The 18,034-nt window shown below is 44.7% G+C and overlaps 1 protein-coding gene across 4 annotated transcripts in view; it reads right to left on the reverse strand.

The window, feature by feature from the left end:
* Positions 1-18,034, reverse strand: part of TEX2 (testis expressed 2) — a 111,088-nt gene that overhangs the window by 36,675 nt on the left and 56,379 nt on the right. For all 4 annotated transcript variants that reach the window (XM_060395772.1, XM_042256179.1, XM_042256178.1 and 1 more), the window contains exons 3-5: positions 9,091-9,291; positions 7,662-8,001; positions 6,156-6,403 (exon numbers count right to left, since the gene is read on the reverse strand). In XM_060395772.1, the coding sequence (XP_060251755.1) occupies positions 6,156-6,403; positions 7,662-8,001; positions 9,091-9,291 (789 nt within the window). The remainder of the gene's footprint in view (positions 1-6,155; positions 6,404-7,661; positions 8,002-9,090; positions 9,292-18,034) is intronic.

Genomic DNA, 18,034 nt, shown 5'->3' on the forward strand with positions numbered 1-18,034 from the left:
TCTGCCGGCAGTCTTCATTCCAGCTTGTGCTTCATCCAGCCCGGCATGTCACATGATGTACTCTCTATAGAAGACATTCTGAGGAACCATTAAACTGCTTTCTGCAGCAGCTGCGTCAGTTCACATTCCCACCGTACAAGGGTTCCCGTTTCTCCACATCCTCACTAACTGCAACTGTCTTTTCACTCTAGTCATCCCACTGGTTGAGAAGTAGCACTGCATTACGGTTTCGATTGGCATTTCTCTGATGACTAATGACTTTGAATATATTTTGTATGCTTACTGGTCATTTGTATATCTTCTTTGGAGAAATATCTGTCCAGATCCTCTGTCTATTTCTTAATTAGGTTTTTGTTATTGAGTTGTAAGAGTCCTTTGTACCAGTGATCCCCAATCTTTCTGGCACCAGGGACTGGTTTCATAGAAGACAATTTTTCCACGGACCAGGTTCGTGGCGGGGGATGGTTTCAGAATGGTTCAAGCGCTACTGCCCACTGTATTTCTATTATTATTACGTCAACTCCACCTCGGATCACCAGGCATTAGATCCTGGAGGCTGCAGACCCCTGCGTTATATATTCTAGGTACAAGGCTCTTAGACATATGATTTGCAAACTCTGGGTTGTTTTTTCCCTTTCTTGATGGTATGTTTGCAGCATAAATGTTTTAATGTTGATGAAGTCCAGTGTATCTTTTTTTTCCTCTGGTTGTGCATACTTTTGGTATCTTATCTAAGAAGTTTTAATCTACCTCCAAATCACAGAGATTTACTCCTATATTTTCTTCTAAGAGTTTCATAGTTTCTGTTCTTCTAGGATCCATTCTGAGTTAACCTTTGTATACAGTGTGAGGGAGGAGTCTGACCTCATTCTTTGGCATGTGGATGTCCAGTTGCTGTGGCACTATTTGCTGAAAAAACTATACTTTCCCCCACTGAGTTGTCATGACACTCTTACCTGGAGGCTTTCTAAAATTTATTTTTAAATTGGATATATGGCTTTATATTTTTTACTTATTGTATGATAAGCACTTCACAATTCCACTTTTAAAAATTTAAAAAGCAGACTCTGAGGAGGCAAAGAGGAAGCCTTGGGAAGCCACTCTGCCTGTTAAGACTTCCTGGTTTCTGTTTGATTCCTGTTTGCTCTGTAGAGTTCTTATCTCCTGATAACACCAAACAGGAGGTAGTCCGTTATGATCCAGTTTTTAGGCTAACAAGATAGTGGAACTAGTAATAATGAAGACAGGACTCTCCAGACCTGGGGCAGACTTTAACACCTTCCAGCAAAAAGCAGTGTGGCAGTGCGTGATGCGATCTGAATACCAGAGCCGCATGCTTGGAGGACTCACAGAGCACGGCCTCACCGATGTCCCCCCGCCCCAGGCAGGCCGCTCTGGGGCCCACAGAACTAGCGGCATCCCTGGCCTTGCACCCCTCAGCAAATCCACAGGCTGCCAGTGGGTCTCCCCTCCTTAGGTCCCCACTCCAGGTAATACTATCCCACCTTTAGACATTTCTTAAGAGCTTCCTCATTTTCTTAATTTAGATCTTCTCCTCAAACCAAGGAGACCACCTCAACAAGATGGTCCAGCTCTGGGTCTCCTCAGCCAGCCTTGGGGTCTCACTGTTCTAGAGGGTAAGCTGCCTGAGAAAAGAGAAAAGCACCAAGATCACAGGGCTTTGGAGACTTCAGAGGCTGGCACAGCCTGTGCTTGTGAGATAACACAGAATCATGAGGGCAAGTCAGGGCTCAGCAACTGACAGCTAACTGCTAACCATCTGGAGAACCAGGCCCTTCCTCCAAAAACAGTGGTATTTTATAATTCAAGTTTTGAGCTCCAAAGTGCCTTCAGAAACCCCTAAAGTAGCTTTTAATTATTGAGTGAGAATAACGACCAAAAGTGCTTAGTACTGTTTAATCCAAGTCTACGGGGAGCCTGGTGGGCTGCCATCTATGGGGTCGCAGAGTCGGACACAACTGAAGCGACTTAGCAGCAGCAGTCTATATTTACTAATTATCACTGGCTGTTGTTAACATGGGTTTGGCTCCTGGGCACCTGCAGCCTCACTCACCTCCTGACCCAGCTCAGCACTGGGCAACGTATGAAAAAGGAGGCCAAGCGTGTGGACACTGCCATTAGACCTGGAGCCCTCCGGGTGAGGAAGGCTTTGAACAGGGCCTGTCAGAGGAAGCAGCAGAGTGGGGCACAGGCTGGAGCTGTGTCCCAAGCTCCCTGAACAGAAGGGGAAGGACATGTGACCTGAGGTAAGCATGCAGATGGTGGCCCACACTGACAGAGGGACAGTGTGACCTGAAGAGATGTCCAAGGTCCCCTTGAGTCTCAGAGGCCCTTCAATCCCTCCTGGACTCGTGACAGCAGAGGCAACATGAACCAAAGAAATACCCTGGCCGCCTCGGGCAGAAGGACGTGCACAGATGACCACATCCGAAAGGCCCACACTCGATGAAACTGTGAGGAGACAGGCATCTTGTGGCCAGCGGGAATGAACACCGGTGCAACCCTTATGGGGGGGAATTTGGCAATATGTAACAAAACCACATGTGAGTTTACATTTTGACATTCTGCTAAGATTTTACCGTGAAGCTATATCCCCAATAAGACAAAAATACACATAAACAAAGTTGTTCACTGAAGTGTTATTTGTAACTGCAAAATATCATAAACCATCTATATGCCTATAAGAGACTGAATATACTATAGAACATTAACACAATGAAGTCAGTCTTCACGGCTGCGTTAAGAAAAAACAAGAGGAAGGGAAGATACCTAAGAACTGACGTGGAGTGATTTCCAGAGTGTACTGGTAAGTGAAAAGAGCATGCGGGAGAGTGTCCTTAGCATGGATACCCTCTGTGTAAGAAAGGAGGGGAAACGAACCCAGAGAGGATGAGCCAGAGACTAAGGACACTGGTTCACTATTGGGGTGAGGGTGGGGGTGGGGAGGATGGCATGGATGAATAGGGTGGGGGAGATGGCACTTTTCTGAGTATGGCTTTCTACAGCTTTGGTTTGGGGAACCATGTTAACGCTTCACAGGCAAAGAATAGAAAGGAAAATCAAAGATGGGGTTGGGTCCTCATTTGCTCAAACGGCAAAAATAAAGAGAAATAAAACTAATAAAGAACTATCTCCACTGAACAGAAAAGCCTGAAAAGTAACAAAAGGTGTACAGGAATAAATACTGTAGCAGATCTTATGTCCCCAGAATGGTGCAATGCTCTTCTAAGAATTTGCTGCTCCCTCAGCAAAAGGTAGCATCTATGCCCCTCTGGGCTCTTTGACCGCTTTGACTAATAGCGCAGGAAGGAAGTGACATTATTTTACTTCCGAGATGAGCCATACTTTTACTGTCATAACAGGCAGTATAGCGTCTACCTGTCTTTTTCTCTAGGGACACTTGTGCTTAGAACCCAGCCACCACAATGAAGGAAGCCCAGGCCACAAGGAGAAGAACCAAGGCCCTCAGCCTGAACTCCCAGCCAGCACTCAGTGTCTACACGCAAGCCGTGTGAGCACCATCTTGGAAGCAGGCCCTCCAGCCCCGGGTCCAGCCTCCCCATCTGACACTATGTGGAGCAGGAAGAAAGCTTTACTGCTAGGCCTGGTGAAATTATAAATTTGTGAGCAAAATAAATCATTGCTATTGTTTTAAGCTACCCCATTTGGGGCTGTTTGTTACATGGCAATAGATAACCAACACACACGCCTATACCTTATTCACAACCATCTCTACTCTCAGACCACCTGAGAGCCAGGATGTAGCCAACATGTGCTTCAGGCCGGCCAAGCAGATGTGGAAACCCAGCACCAATGCTCCTGCACTTTCTTCAAAAGCCCCTCTTCCAAAGACAGCTGTCTGTTCACACAGTTCTGGTTCTCTGTTGTTTCCTAGCTCGGGCAGATTAGAATCAGTAAATTAAGGAGAAGGGTGGGAGATGAGGATAAGCACTCAAGGAAGGGCAATTAGAAGGACACACAGCAACACCAGCCAACGGACAACTGACAGAAAATGCTGCAGAGTCTGTGGTCTGGGATGGCTCAGACGGGATGAAAGGCCCTAACTCAGTGGCCTCCCCAGACCACAGGCCTGAATTTCCATGTGTTGTACTGAGTCTTTAAATCAGCAAGGCAAGATAAAATCATCCCTGCCTGCTCTGCCTAAGGGGGCCAGGAAGTGCCATGTGGTTTTTAGAGATTTTTATCAGGCGCAGAAGATGAAAAGAGATCTTGGTGCCTAAAGGGGTAGTGCTAAAGTGCCTGGAAGAAAGGTCGGCAACAGCAGCGCTAGGCCGGGGGCTGGGCCACGTGCCAGCAGGGCCTCCCACAGACCCCAGAGACGAGGCGAGACACGCACATGTAGACACATACTGAGGGAACGATGCTGTAAAGCTGTTAATTTTCAGAACTCTTTTTTAAAAAGCAAGCATTTACTCAGATCATTTTCTCACATCACACAGTTCTCCTCCAGATCCTCCTGAGTCTGATGAGGGTCAAGACAGCTGACTGCCCAGGGAGAAAGGGAACCGGGGTGGGGGAGTGGGAGTCAGTGGTAAATAGGACATTTCTAGAACAGATGTATATGATCCCACCCTAGCTTAGCAGGAAGCCTACTTCCCACTCGAGCTGGTAAATTAAGTCAGAGGTACAGGCAGTGGGTCAGAGGCCAGCAAAGGCATATGGTCTTTTTTGGCCCTGACAGAGTAGGCTGGGGGTAGGTTCTGGGGCCTCTTCCATAGTGAAGAGGGTCAACAGAAGAAATAAAGGCTGAGGGCACAAAGAGGAAGGCCCCAGATGCTTCGGTTAACAGAAACACGGTCATCTGATCAGATGTCAAACACTTTAGCAACTGAACATGGCTTCGTCCTACTCCACAGGCGGATGCCATGCTTCAGAACCTGAGTGGCTGGAGGCCTGCGGTAAAGCAGTCTGAGAGGACCCACCAAGACGGCAGTCCTGGCAGCCAAAGGACCTTGGAATCTCAGATCAGGTTTTGAGTGCTCCATCACTTAGCAACTCTAAAATTAGCCTAATTAACGTCTGTGAGGTTGGGTCTCTCCACCTACAAAATGGAGACAGTACTAGCTGGTTTGCAAGACTGTTCGAGGGATCAGAGTAATTCTATTAAAGGATCTAGCAGAATCTGGCAGATGGCAGCTTATATTAATCACAAATGCTCTCGAGTCAATGTCCAGCTTGTTATACTAATACTGTGCAAATAATGCTGATGGTAAACCTTCAAAAGCCCTGGACACAGCTGAGGAGTCTGAGAAGTTGAGAATACAATGGTTATTGAAGAATTAGACTTCTGTTGCTAATGATTTTGTGAATTTCCCTACTGGTCACCCAGCTGCTCAGATCAAATGCTAGGGGTAACCTCTGACTGCTCTGGTTCTCGCCATCATGCGTGGAATTCACCCGCAAACCCAGCCAGCTCCCTCCAAGAGTCTCGCAAAGGCAGCTGCGTCTCAGCCCTGCTGTGACCCTTCAGTCTCAGCCCCACTCTCGGCTGCCACAATCACCTCCCATCCACCCTCTTCCTCCTCCACCTCTTCTCCATGAGAGTCACATATCTTTTTCAAATTCAAATCAGATCAACATTATGTCCTGCTCAAAACCCTCCCAGGGCCTCGATCTGACTGCCAAGGAGCTGACCTGAGGAGGCCGTGCCTCTGTCCCTCGCTCACTGTCACCCACGCCAACCTCATGGCGGTTCCCTGAACACTGCAGCCACATCCCTGCTTTGGGGCCTCTGAACCTTCTGGTTCCCACACCTGGAACGCTCCCCCGACACAGACCACAGGGCTCGCTTCCTCACTCTGGCCAAGGCTCTGCCCAAGTGTCGCATCCTCAAAGAGGCCCTCCTCTTGAGAGCACTGCGACGATCAATCTAAAGCAGCCAATTCTCCCTTGCTTGGCTTTATTGTAACCCTTATCAGCACCTGAAGTTCATTGCTCACTGTCTCCCAGACTAGAGTTCAAGTTCCCTAAGAGCATGGCCCTCATCTGTCTGGTTCATCACTGTGTCCCCAGTGCCTGGAACAGGGCCTGGTACAGAAGAGCTGCTCGAAGGGCTGAAGTACGAAGACCTGAGTTTACACGTAGAACAGCCAGGCCAGTGCAGCCAGCTTTACCTTTTTCCCCGCGGTGGGGCTGCTCTCCGCGCTCTGCACAGGGCTCCTCTGGGGGCTCCGGTTTTCCTGGGGGACACACCTAGCCATGTACACACTGTAGTCCAGAAGCATCTTTTGCCGCACGCCGCCCACCAGCTCCTTCTGCTTCGGCTGGGCCACGAGCTCGTCCACGCTGCCTTTGCTGCTGCTGCGGCTGTGGGTCAGGTGCCCTGAGGGGCTGCTGTGTCTGCTATGTGAGGGCAAAACCCCTGGGACAAAGAAGAGATGGCTGTTAACACACACGAAGAGCGTAACACCAAGGGAAACGGAACACAAAGCGTACTCCACTGGGTTCAATTGAAAAGTGGCTAAAATGTTATCAATCACTGTTCAAAAAACATAAGACTATTTCCCACCCTGAAAGACACCTTCCACTGTTATGATAGATCACTTTTTTAGAAGAGTTTTCATTTTTCTTCAGGATGATTTGGAGTAATGGGAGCCATGATACATATCTGGTAGGTACCTTTCTTTCTTCCTGGTAACCTCTTAGGGTCAAATGCAGGACTGACATACCTCCCAGGGGCACATGGAAAGGGGGCAGAAAGCTAACTGGAACTGCCTTAAGCCTGTGGATGGACAAATACACCATCTTTCATTCATTCATTCAACACATTGTTTAAATCAAGCACTTTCTCTGGGCCAGTTTCACAGTAAGAAAAAGATTAAGACATACACAATAACTGCCCTTGAACTCAGGCACCCAGGCAAATAAACCACAGTTTTCTGTAATAAGCACTGTAACTGAAGCACGACTGGGAAGCAGAGGGAGAGTGCCTCTGCCCGAGAGAGCTGAGAGGCGCTTCCTGCAGCACTGACCTCCACAGGCAGTGACCTCTGGACTGCCCCTTGAAGAAACAGTTGGCAGTTTTCCCGGCCCAGGTGGGGAAGAGCATGCCAGGTAGAGGGAACTGCGTATGCAAAAAGCAAAGATGGCGCAAAAAGCAAAGACAGTGTCCTCCAGGCCCCGTCTGGAGGACAGGGAGAGAGTCAGTGACGTTCCAAGCAAAGCACATGGGACAGAGGGACAGGAAATGAGCACAGGGGCCTGGTGCAAACGCAGCGAGTCAGGAGCCCAAGGATTCTGGCACTTGGTCTTGGGCATGGAGGCCATGCTGAAGGCCGGGAGCTTGAGAGCATGAGCTGCCTTCTCACGGCCTTCTTATTATAACTAGGGTTCTCCTGCTGCTGCTTCTCTCAGAGGAGCCTCAATATGTAAAAATAAATAGAGTCCTTAAGGAACCAGCAAAGAGAAAAAAAACCAAAACTATGAATGTTTCCATCACTGGTTAAATGATTCAGTTCAGAGTACTGCAGTGAGCAGCCTAGAAGGGAAAGGACCCCTGAACACACCTTCGGTGGCACAGTCACCAGTTCAGGGCGGGCTTCCTTCCTACCTGGGACTCTCTCTCAGTCCGCTCACAGGCCCTTTAAAAATACATAAGCACTCAGCACACACGTCATTACCTGCTCTACTTCCAGAGACACCAGGTGGCTTCTTGGTTTCTGACTTCAGCTTAGATGCCAGAATAAATCTCCTAAACCACTCCTCTTTTTCTCGGCCAGTTCTCCCAAAGAGATAGAGTATCTGATCTCGATGGCCAGATCGTGTTCCCTCCTGAGGGTGGGGTGGCTTCTTAGGGTCCTCGCCTCCCAGCTCCCGCTCAGCTGGTGGCTTCTCTTCACAAGTTTCTTTGTCAGTCTGGGCCTTAGACATAAAGTCATCTTGTTGACCAAGCTCAATACAAATGGGGTACTTTTTATTCCAGATTCTTTTTCGAGCCAGACTTTTAGGCACAAGATAAACCTACAGAGAAAGGGAAATGATTTACATGCTAAATTAAGAATTGGCTATGATGAACACTACTACTGTGCAGGGCACAGATGCAGACGTCACCGTCACTTTTGACTGCAATGATGAACGTAAAAGAGCTACCATCTGTCCATAACACGACTAGAGAAACTATAACTTTTCAGAATATTTATTTATTATTTATTTGACTGCCAGGTCTTAGTTACAGCACACGGGATCTTTAGTTGTGGCATGCGAACCTTTGAAACTAGAATTTATAGAAATGACTTTTTCTTCAAAATACGTCCAGAAAGGAGATGTTCAAGAACGTCTGCCAGTTACAGATATCTATGATTTCCAGGTAACAGTAGCACAACAACTGTTCAGAGGATTATCATCAATTAAGTCTGGATATGAACTGAATTTAATGACCCTAGGCCAAACTTAAGCTGAGGAGGGGATAAAAAAGAATTTATCAAACTAGATCTCGACAAGAAGCTCAAGTTAATCAACCTCAAGTTAAGAATGAATTTATAAACAAAAAGAAAATTTTTTTAACTTCTGCAATTTTGGGGAAACTCAAAGATCATGCACGAGAGTTTTAAGAACAGAGAACCTACAGCTTTTTGGAATAACAAATAATTTACATTTCTCAAGAACAGAAGTATGTGATACTTTTAACAAAATGTGGCTATTCTGCATATATACCCATAATTTCCAATTTGTAGGGCCTCCATTAGTTATTAGCCAGCACTGTAATGTGTGACTTTTTGTTTGACCCAAAAAATTAACTCTTGAAGTCAGAAGGGTGTATGATGCCTTTGCTTCTCAAAGTGTGGTCCGTGGACTAGCAGCATAGATAAGATCTGGGAGTCACAAAAATGCAGACTCTCAGGGCTCCCTCATAATTGCTGAATCGGATTCTGCAATTTAAAAGACACTCGGGTAATTCATATGCATATTAACGCCTGACAGATACTGCTCTAAATTAGAAGAATCCTTTAAAAACACGCACAACCTTTTTAAGGGAAAAAAATACAGTAAAGCATCCAAGATTCCAACTGCTTTTCATTCATCTAAGCTTCCAAAATTAGACAGGCTCACCTTGCTGTCCGAGAGGTCGTAGATTTTCTGGCTGATGTAGGTGACCTCTGGTTTTGTTTCATTGTAGCTTGCCCTTCTGGATATATTTTTATTGGGCTTTGAAAGTCTCAAGGTCCCACCCTCAAGTCGAACGAAGACTGAATGTGTCAAAGTCGCATGGTAAGTTTCTGGATCATAGCTGTAAATCTCATTCATCCATCCCTGATGGAGAAAATTTTCCATTAATAAAATGAGAATAAACAGACACCTGACTCAGTATGAAAACGATGGCCACTTTGGTATTCAGGACACTGAAGCCAAGCTTGACAATGATGCAAGTACTACCTTATTTAACAAGAGACTGTTGAGACAAGTTGCTTAGCTTGAAGGATAATCAGTGCTGAGGAGTAATTTGATATGTTTTTGATAACTAAAAACCTGGATTCAGGTGGGGAAAAGATAATGTCCATTTTCCTAAATAATTAAAGGTTTCTTTCTCTTTTTGAAGCTGATAAGCAAATCAGGAAACTTAAAAGTTGTTTTGATGTAAATATAAGTGTCTCACCCTGACCTCCTCTGGGGACCAGTGATCCCACACAATCTGTTCTTCTTAATCAACCCAACACATCCATATCTCAGCCCGCCTGAAAACAATCTTTGAGATTTCACAGACCATATTAACTGATGTTACAGTACCACTCTCCATTTATATCTCAGTGAAATCACATAGTAAAGCAGATGATCAAGAGTTAGGTATTAAATAGAACTTTCCTGGTGGCACAGTGGATAAGAATCTGCCTGCCAATGTAGGGGATGCAGGTTCGATTCCTGGTCTGGGAAGATTCCACACGCCTAGCAGAACTAAGCCCGTGTACCACAACGACTGAAGCTCTCACTCTAGAGCCTGTGCTCCGCAACAAGAGACGCCCCTACTCGCCCCAGTCAGAGAAAGCCCGCATGCAGCAATGAAGACACGGCGCAACCAAAACAAATAGACAGAGTGTACAAATAAATAAACTGCACTTATACATATGCTATTTCAAAAAAAGAAAGAGGTATTAAATAAATCACAGATACGATCAACAATACACCAAAATTTAAAGATATATAATAACTTTTAAAGTTGTGTTCCAGGTTCCCCTACCCATTAATATAAGTTTAAAAATCCACATATGAATACAAACAGCAAACATATGTATACACACACGTGTGTGTGTGTGTGTGTGTGTGTAGGCTGTGCTGGGTCTTCATGGTGGTGCTTGGGCTTCTCGTGTTGCACAGTGTGTGTGTGTGTGTGTGTGTGTGTGTGTGTGTGTGTGTGTGTGTGTGTGTGTGTGTGTGTGTGTGTGTGTGTGTGTGTGTGTGTGTGTGTGTGTGTGTGTGTGTGTGTGTGTGTGTGTGTGTGTGGCTTCTCGTGTTGCGCAGCATGGGCTCTAGAGTAAGGGCTCAGTAGTCGCAGTGCAAGGGTTTAGCTGCCCCAGGGCAGGTGGGGTCTTAGTTCCCTGACCAGGGATCAAACCCACATCCCCTGCAATGGAGGGCAGATTCTTAACCACTGGACGACCAAAGGAGCAAACATATTGAACAGTACAGGCAATACACAACACCGTTACACCGTTATAAAATTCTGCTAAAGCTGGTTTTAGCTGTAGTCAGTATTCATCACTTAACACTGCCAGTCCCACAGTACTTTTTCAGATGATACGGGTGCCCCAGATCTCTTTAAATGAAGTTCTTAAGGGAATTTTAATTACTATGTTCCCACTCTCATTTCATAAATGTCTTTGAAATAAACAGAAAAATGCTGAAGATCACTACACTGGAGTTGGGGTTGTCATTCAAGGAACAGCCATTTCCATGGTGAATATTTGAGTCTCACACTAAAATCTTGAATTGAGATCCTTGGCAAGTGAGGGATTCTCAAAATTCTGTTTCATTCTTTCATCCATTCATCAAAATATTCACTGAATCTACATGCCAAGTAGTGTGTCAGGAGTTGATACTCAGATTTTTAAAAGAACAAGATTCTTGACACAAAGGTACTCCCAAAACAGGAGAGAAGAATCGGTCATTTCACCATTCCACGACCCCACTAGAGTAACCATTTAAAAAAGTCCTCACAAAGAGTATCCTGAGCACATGATTGGAAATAAAAACAGACAGATATACTTCGTCATTGGGTGTGTGTGTATATGAAATTTAAGAGCCAATTATATAGATTTATACACTCCAGATCTTTCGCATGAGCTAGGAGTATTTCTCCATCCTCCCAATGAGTCATTGCATCTATTTAAAAAATGTTGGATGAGCAAGCAAGCAGTGGCCATGGGAAGAGGGTATAATCTAGGTGTTTGAAAAGAAAGGGCAATGATCAAAGCAATGATGCAAAAAAAGGGGACAGGCGAAACAGCAGCACTGGAAGGTCTGAAGTGCAGTGGACTCTCAGAGCATCAGCTTGGGTGGGCTTATTTTGCTTAGGACAGAACTTAATGCAATTTTTGGTTCACAGTTTGTCTTTTTCTTCAGTCTATTATTATGGTGAAGTCCATTCACTGATTTTTGAATGTTGAGCAGCTTGCATTCTTGGGAAAATTATGTATGGATCATGATGTGCTTTAGTTGTACCAGCTCACGAGAGCTGATTCCACACATCTTTTTCCAACTCCACGTTCAGGGACCTTATGCTGGTAACTTGCCAATTGGTCATGGTGGGAGATTTACACCATGGAAATCCATACAAAGAGGGTTTCCCCCACCAACTGGGGAGCCAGTTTACCAGCACAACACAACTCCTATGCTATTTAAACACTGTTGAATTCGGTTTGCTGGTCCATTTGTCCCAGTGTATGAAGGAAGGGTTTTTTTGTCCATTTGTCCCAGTGCATGAGCGAAGGTTTTTTTTTGCAATATCTTTTGGTATCATCTAGCAATGGCACCCCACTCCAGTACTCTTGCCTGGAAAACCCTATGGACGGAGGAGCCTGGGGGGCTACAGTCCATGGGGTCGCTAAGAATCGGACACGACTGAGTGACTTCACTTTCACTTTTCACTTTCATGCATTGGAGAAGGAAATGGTAACCCACTCGAGTTCTTGCCTGGAGAATCCCGGGGATGGGGGAGCCTGGTGGGCTGCTGTCTATGGGGTCGCACAGAGTTGGACACGACTGAAGTGACTTAGCAGCAGCAGCCTCATAAAATGAGTTGAGAAGTGTTCCTTCTATTTTCTGGAAGAGTTTGTATAGAAATAACATTTCTTCCTTAAAGGTGGTAAATTTGCTATGGAAGCCATGTAGGTCTCAAGTTTTCTTTATAGAAAGGTTTTAGATATGAATTCAATTTCTTTAGTTACTATTGGACTATGCAGGTTATCTATTTCTTCTTGAGTGAGCTTTGATACTTTATAAGGAAATTTGTCTATTTCATTAAGTTATCCAGCTTCTGGGCATAACGTTATTTGTAGTATTTCTCTGTTGTTCTTTTAATTACTATAGAGTCTGAAGTGATGCTCTCTCCTTCAGTCCTGATACAGATATTTCTTCCTTTCTAATATAATCATTTAATACTATTAATTTCTCTCTAAGCACTGTCAGCTCTAATTCTTGATTTGCTATATTTTCAATTTCACTCAATTAAAAATATTTTCTCCTTTCCCTTGTGACTATCTTTGGACTCATGGCTAATCAGAAGTATGTTGTTAATTTCCAAATATCTGGGAATTTCTCAGATATTTTTCTATTATTGATTTCTAGTTTTTTTCCATTAGAATCAGAGAATGTGCTTTGTGTAATTTCAGTTCTTTTAAACTTGTTAAGGTTTGTTTTATGATAGAATATTTTCTATCTGGGGACTGGTTCATGGACACTACAAAAAATATGCTTTCTGCTATTGTTGGGTAGAGTTTTCTATAAATGTATTGATAGAGTTTTCTATAAATGTCTTTTTAAACACAAACCTTCTTCACTAAAGATATCCTAACATATGATCCATACTTTTCTTTTTTATCCAATTTGGTTGCAGGAAATACTTTCTTACATATAACAGGTTTACTATGCTTAAATTCCTAAAGGCATCTAGATTAATAGAAAAGTTGAAGCAGATCTGATTTTTCTCGGCTGCTTCAGAGCCATGCTCAAGGCCAGGTTATGTTTATTTGTAATGTTACTAAAACCAAGAAGAATCCACGGAAGGAGGGAAGGATGGGCTGGTGCTTAAGAAGGTCTAATGGTCAAGGAAGGACTATGAAACTAAAACGGCAACTTGCTATCAGTGTCACTTTTGAGCCATTTGGCCACATGGTCCTCAAATGGGATTGCTTTTTCTTAAGTACTGAATTCATTACAATATTGCTTCTGTTTTAAGTTTTGGTTTTTTTGGCCATGAGGCATGAGGAATCTAAGCTCCCGGACCAGGGGTCAAACCCACACCCCCCTGCACTAGAAGGCGAGTCTTAGGCACTGGACTGCCAGGGAAGTCCCTGATCATCATAATTTGATATGACAAACATTTTTGCAGTAATGTCTCCATATAAACAGAGAAGGAAATGGCAACCCACCCCAGTATTCTTGCCGTGAGAATCCTATGGACAGAAGAGTCCATAGGGTCACAGAGACTCAGACACAACTGAGTGACTAACACACCTATCTCCATATAAAAGACTTTTTATTAGCTTCCGGTTATATAAGATTATACTAGACATATAAAAAGCCAACAGCATGAACATGGTTCTGAAATTTTTAATAAAATCCCCAGCCTTATAGTTACCATCCAGTTAGTTACCAGACCAAAAGTATGAAAGGAAAAAAGACAAGCATTATACTGTGAAGTTATCTCAAATATAGGACAGTCTCTGAGAAAGAGTGTAAAGAATTTTCCCTTTTTGAAACTCCTGAGTCTAGACAGGCTATTTATGAGTAAGAGAAATTTAAGAATAAAAGATTTGATTGTTTTTCTCCAATTGGGCTTCCCTGGTAGCTCAGCTGGTAAAGAATCTGCCTGCAATGCAGGAAACCTGGGTTCGATCCCTGGGTTGGGAAGATCCCCTGGAGAAGGGAAAGGCTACCCACTCCAGTATTCTGGCCTAGAGAATTTCATGGACTATATAGTCCATGGTGTTGTAAAGGGTCAGACACAACTAAGCGACTTTCACTTTCTCTCCAATTGCTTTCATTTCTTCTTTGCTAAGTCAGAAAATTATCCAGGGAAGCACTCACTATCTAATGGAAATACAACGTGAGCCATAAACACGCATCATTGAAACATGTAATTTTAAACTGGCTAGTAGGCACACCAAAAGAGAAAAAAGCAGGTGAAATTAATTTTAACAATCTATTTTACTAACCCAACATAACCAATTATCATTTCTTTTTAAAATATTTATTTATTTGGTCTCAGTTTCGTCACATGGTATCTTCCTTGCATCACATGAGATCCCTGATCAGGGATTGAACTGGGGCTCCTGGCATTGGGAGTGTGGAGTCTTAGCCACTGGACCATCAGGGAAGCCCCCAAATGATCATTTCAACACGTAATAAATATTAAAAATTATTTTAAAAGGCTTTTGTTTGTACTAAGAGAACTCTGTAGTAAATACTGTACTAAACATTCTTTGTTTTGTATTAAGTCTTCAAAATCCAGTGTGTGTTTTACATTTCGAGAACATCTCAGTTCAGAATAGCTATAGTTCAGTGCTCAGTGGCCACACATGGCTGGTGGCTACTCTATTAGACAGCCCAGGTCCAATTCTGGGGTTCCAGCTTTTTAAACCTAGGCGCTGGGCTCAACCAGAATGGTCAAAACCCTCCTCTTTCCGCTTACGGATACTTCCATACATGCAGGTTTATGCTGTATGTTAGTAGGTGCTTTACATTATTAAATGAGAAGATACTCTTAAGTCATCTCCAGATGAACCATGCTATTTTAGAAATTCAAAACCCCTTTAAAAAGCTAACATCAAATACTAAAAACTCAGGAATAAAACCAAAAGTAATCTAGCTAACAGGCTAAGGTGTTTAAAAGCTCATGAAGTTCTATTAAGACCATTAAAAGATACTCAACTTGTGAACAAACTTATGTAACATTTTTAACTTATTCCTTTTAGTAGGAAAGATAAGACACAGGCTTGCTCATGCGAAGAGCCACCACTCTGCACTACCCTAACAAACAGCTGCTCAGTCTCTGCTCCTTCTTCTTCTATTTGGTTAATGAGAGCAACCGTGTTTCCAGGTGCTTCGGGGACTGGTTTTGGCCACAAAGCCAGGCTTGCGATGCAGCCGCTTGAGCCTCCACTTGTGGCTCTACAGAGTTCCCCTGGGCCACGGCCTGTGTCACCCATGTGGCCACAGCTCTCAGGGGAGACGTCGTTGTCCTTCGCGGATGGCTCTGACAGGGACAGACCACCCTCCGCCACCCGCCAAGCTGCAGGAACACTGGAACAGCCTGATTTTGAGGAATGTGGGGCAGTTTCAAGTCCCCAAAGCCACAGGACTCTGTCCACCCCACTAGAAGGGATGTCAGGAAGAGGCAGGGGGAGGCCCAGGGAGAGAGTCCAGGAGACGCTTACCCAAAGCGGAGGGGCTGCCAACTCCCTCTTCCAGTTATGACTGGGGCGGGCCTGACCCTCCTTCTCCCAACCCCCATTCTTTCACAATCACCCGAGGCTGTGCTCCAAGTACAAAGGCACCTGTGGTTTCTCCTTCTCTTTTATCTTCATATTTCCTCCTTCCGGCACTACCATTCTCTTCTTTGTGTTAAAAATATATCGGAGGTTAAGGTCCACAGCTGCCAAAACCGAATAAATACAACCCACAAATCAGGATTTGAACTGCATGTCTGCTGTGAATGATCGTTTGTTAGCTTCAGTGAGTCTGGGTCCTTGATTTTACTTGATGTTATGAAAGCTGCTGGTCCAAACACAGGCATGGAAACCAACTCACATCCACCAGCAGAACCACCCAGAGTGTGACACAGTTAGGTTCTGACCCTGGCCTGATCACTGACCACCTGGCTAGAAGATGCTTAGCCTCAGACCCTCGGCTTCTCACCTGTAAAAGGGTCTGGCATGTCTTCCCGGCTTCATGCCTCCCTTGTCCCCACCTCCCACTAGGCTCATGCCAGAATGACTTTCTCCACACTAACAGTACTTAATTAAAAAATATATATATATTCATTTTAAAAATATTTATTTATTTAGCTGTGCCAGGTCTTAGTCATGGCATTCCAGATCTAGAGTTGGGGCATGTGGGATCTAGTTCCCCGACCAGGAATTGAACTCAGGCCCCCTGCACTAGGAGCTTGGAGTCTGAGCCAATGGATCACCAGCCAAGTCCCAATAGTACTTTACTGAGGTACAGTCTGCATGTAGAAAAGGAACAAATCATACACATATGATGTTTAAAAGGCTAATATTAGTATTCATTATAAAAGCTGGCATTTCAGTTCACATTATGATCCTGGCCTTCCCATGAATTATCTCCTTCTGCCAATTCCCTAAGAATTTGCAGGTAAGGAAAGTGGCGAGGCAGGTTAAGTGATTTGCTTAGACAGTGGGTTTTTCTTTTTTTTAAAGCGGTCTGTGGAGTGGCAAATCTGGGACTTAAACCAACCCATCTCCACGGCACAGCCCCACCTTCAGCCTGGCTAACATCTGCCCGACCCCTGGGTCATGGAAAAGATATCACTGCTCCCAGAGAGCTTCCCAGATTCCCTAAACTCTGTTCTTTGTTACCTTTATCCTTCATTCACTACTGCCTGGTTTACTTAACTGAAGTCTCCACAAGACAATCATAGTTAACAAACGTTTGTCGACTGACTGCATAGATGCAGCCTAATTCAGAGGGTGGCTACGAGCACTGAATAAAATCTGTAAAGCACAAGCAAGCAGGACAGGGTGGTGTGCCCGTCATAGGCTGTAGCCACAGTTGTGGCTGCTCAGGTGGAGAGAAGCAAAGGAGTGAGCTGAGATCCTACTAAGCGCAGGGGCTGCAGGGTTTCCTTTGAAGTAGAAGACTTGGTCACTGTTCCCAAAGAGGAAAATTAAACCATAACTGCATCAAAGAGCACAGAATAAGAGAAGAAGCAACTCAGAAAGACACCAAAGAGTGAACACTGTTAATGCTTTCCAGACTGGAAACTGAATTAGCCACTTCCCTGGTGGCTCAGATGGTAAAGATTCTGCCTACAACACAGGAGACCTGGGTTTGATCCCTGGGTCGGGAAGATCCCCTGGAGAAGGGAATGGCAACCCACTCCAGTATTCCTGCATGGAGAATTCCATGGACAGAGGAGCCTGGAGGGCTACAGTCCATGGGGTTGCGAAGAGTCGGACACGATTGAGCACCTAACACTTTCTAATACTTATCAGAGAAAGCAGTGCTGTGACTGGAGCCCAGATGTCCCCACTCCCATGGAGGGCTCTCTGGAACACCACAAGCTTTGATAGGAAACCCCGAGAGAACCACATGAGCTGCTACTTGATCCACACTGTCAGGTATCCAGCATGCATACTGGCCGTTGGGAGGCCCGGGTCAACAGGTGGCCAGGCACTACCGCTCTCCGGTTTCCTGTTCTGCCCCTGAACGCACTCCTACTAACCTGAATCCAGGCTGCCCATGCAGAAAGCAATTACCCAGTACAAACTCCAACTGCTTCTTTCGTGTGTGTGGCATGTAGGATATTAGTTCCCTGACCAGGGATTAAACCTACACCCCCTTATAGTGGAAGCTCAGAGTCTTAACCATTGGACCACCAGAGAAGTCCCAAAATATGAGATTTTTTTCTTTTTTTAATTTTTTTTTTTTGGCCTCACCGTGTGGTATGTGGGATCTTAGTTCCCTGACCAGGGATCGAACCTGCAACCCCTGTAATGGACGTATGGAGTCTTAACTACTGCACCACCAGAAGTCCCATGACTGCCTTCTGATACCAGCAATCAGCTAACTTTTTCCTGGGGCCTGACCTACTCCCTGG

Source organism: Ovis aries, chromosome 11 (genome assembly GCF_016772045.2).
Source record: "Ovis aries strain OAR_USU_Benz2616 breed Rambouillet chromosome 11, ARS-UI_Ramb_v3.0, whole genome shotgun sequence".
Lineage (NCBI taxonomy): Eukaryota > Metazoa > Chordata > Mammalia > Artiodactyla > Bovidae > Ovis > Ovis aries.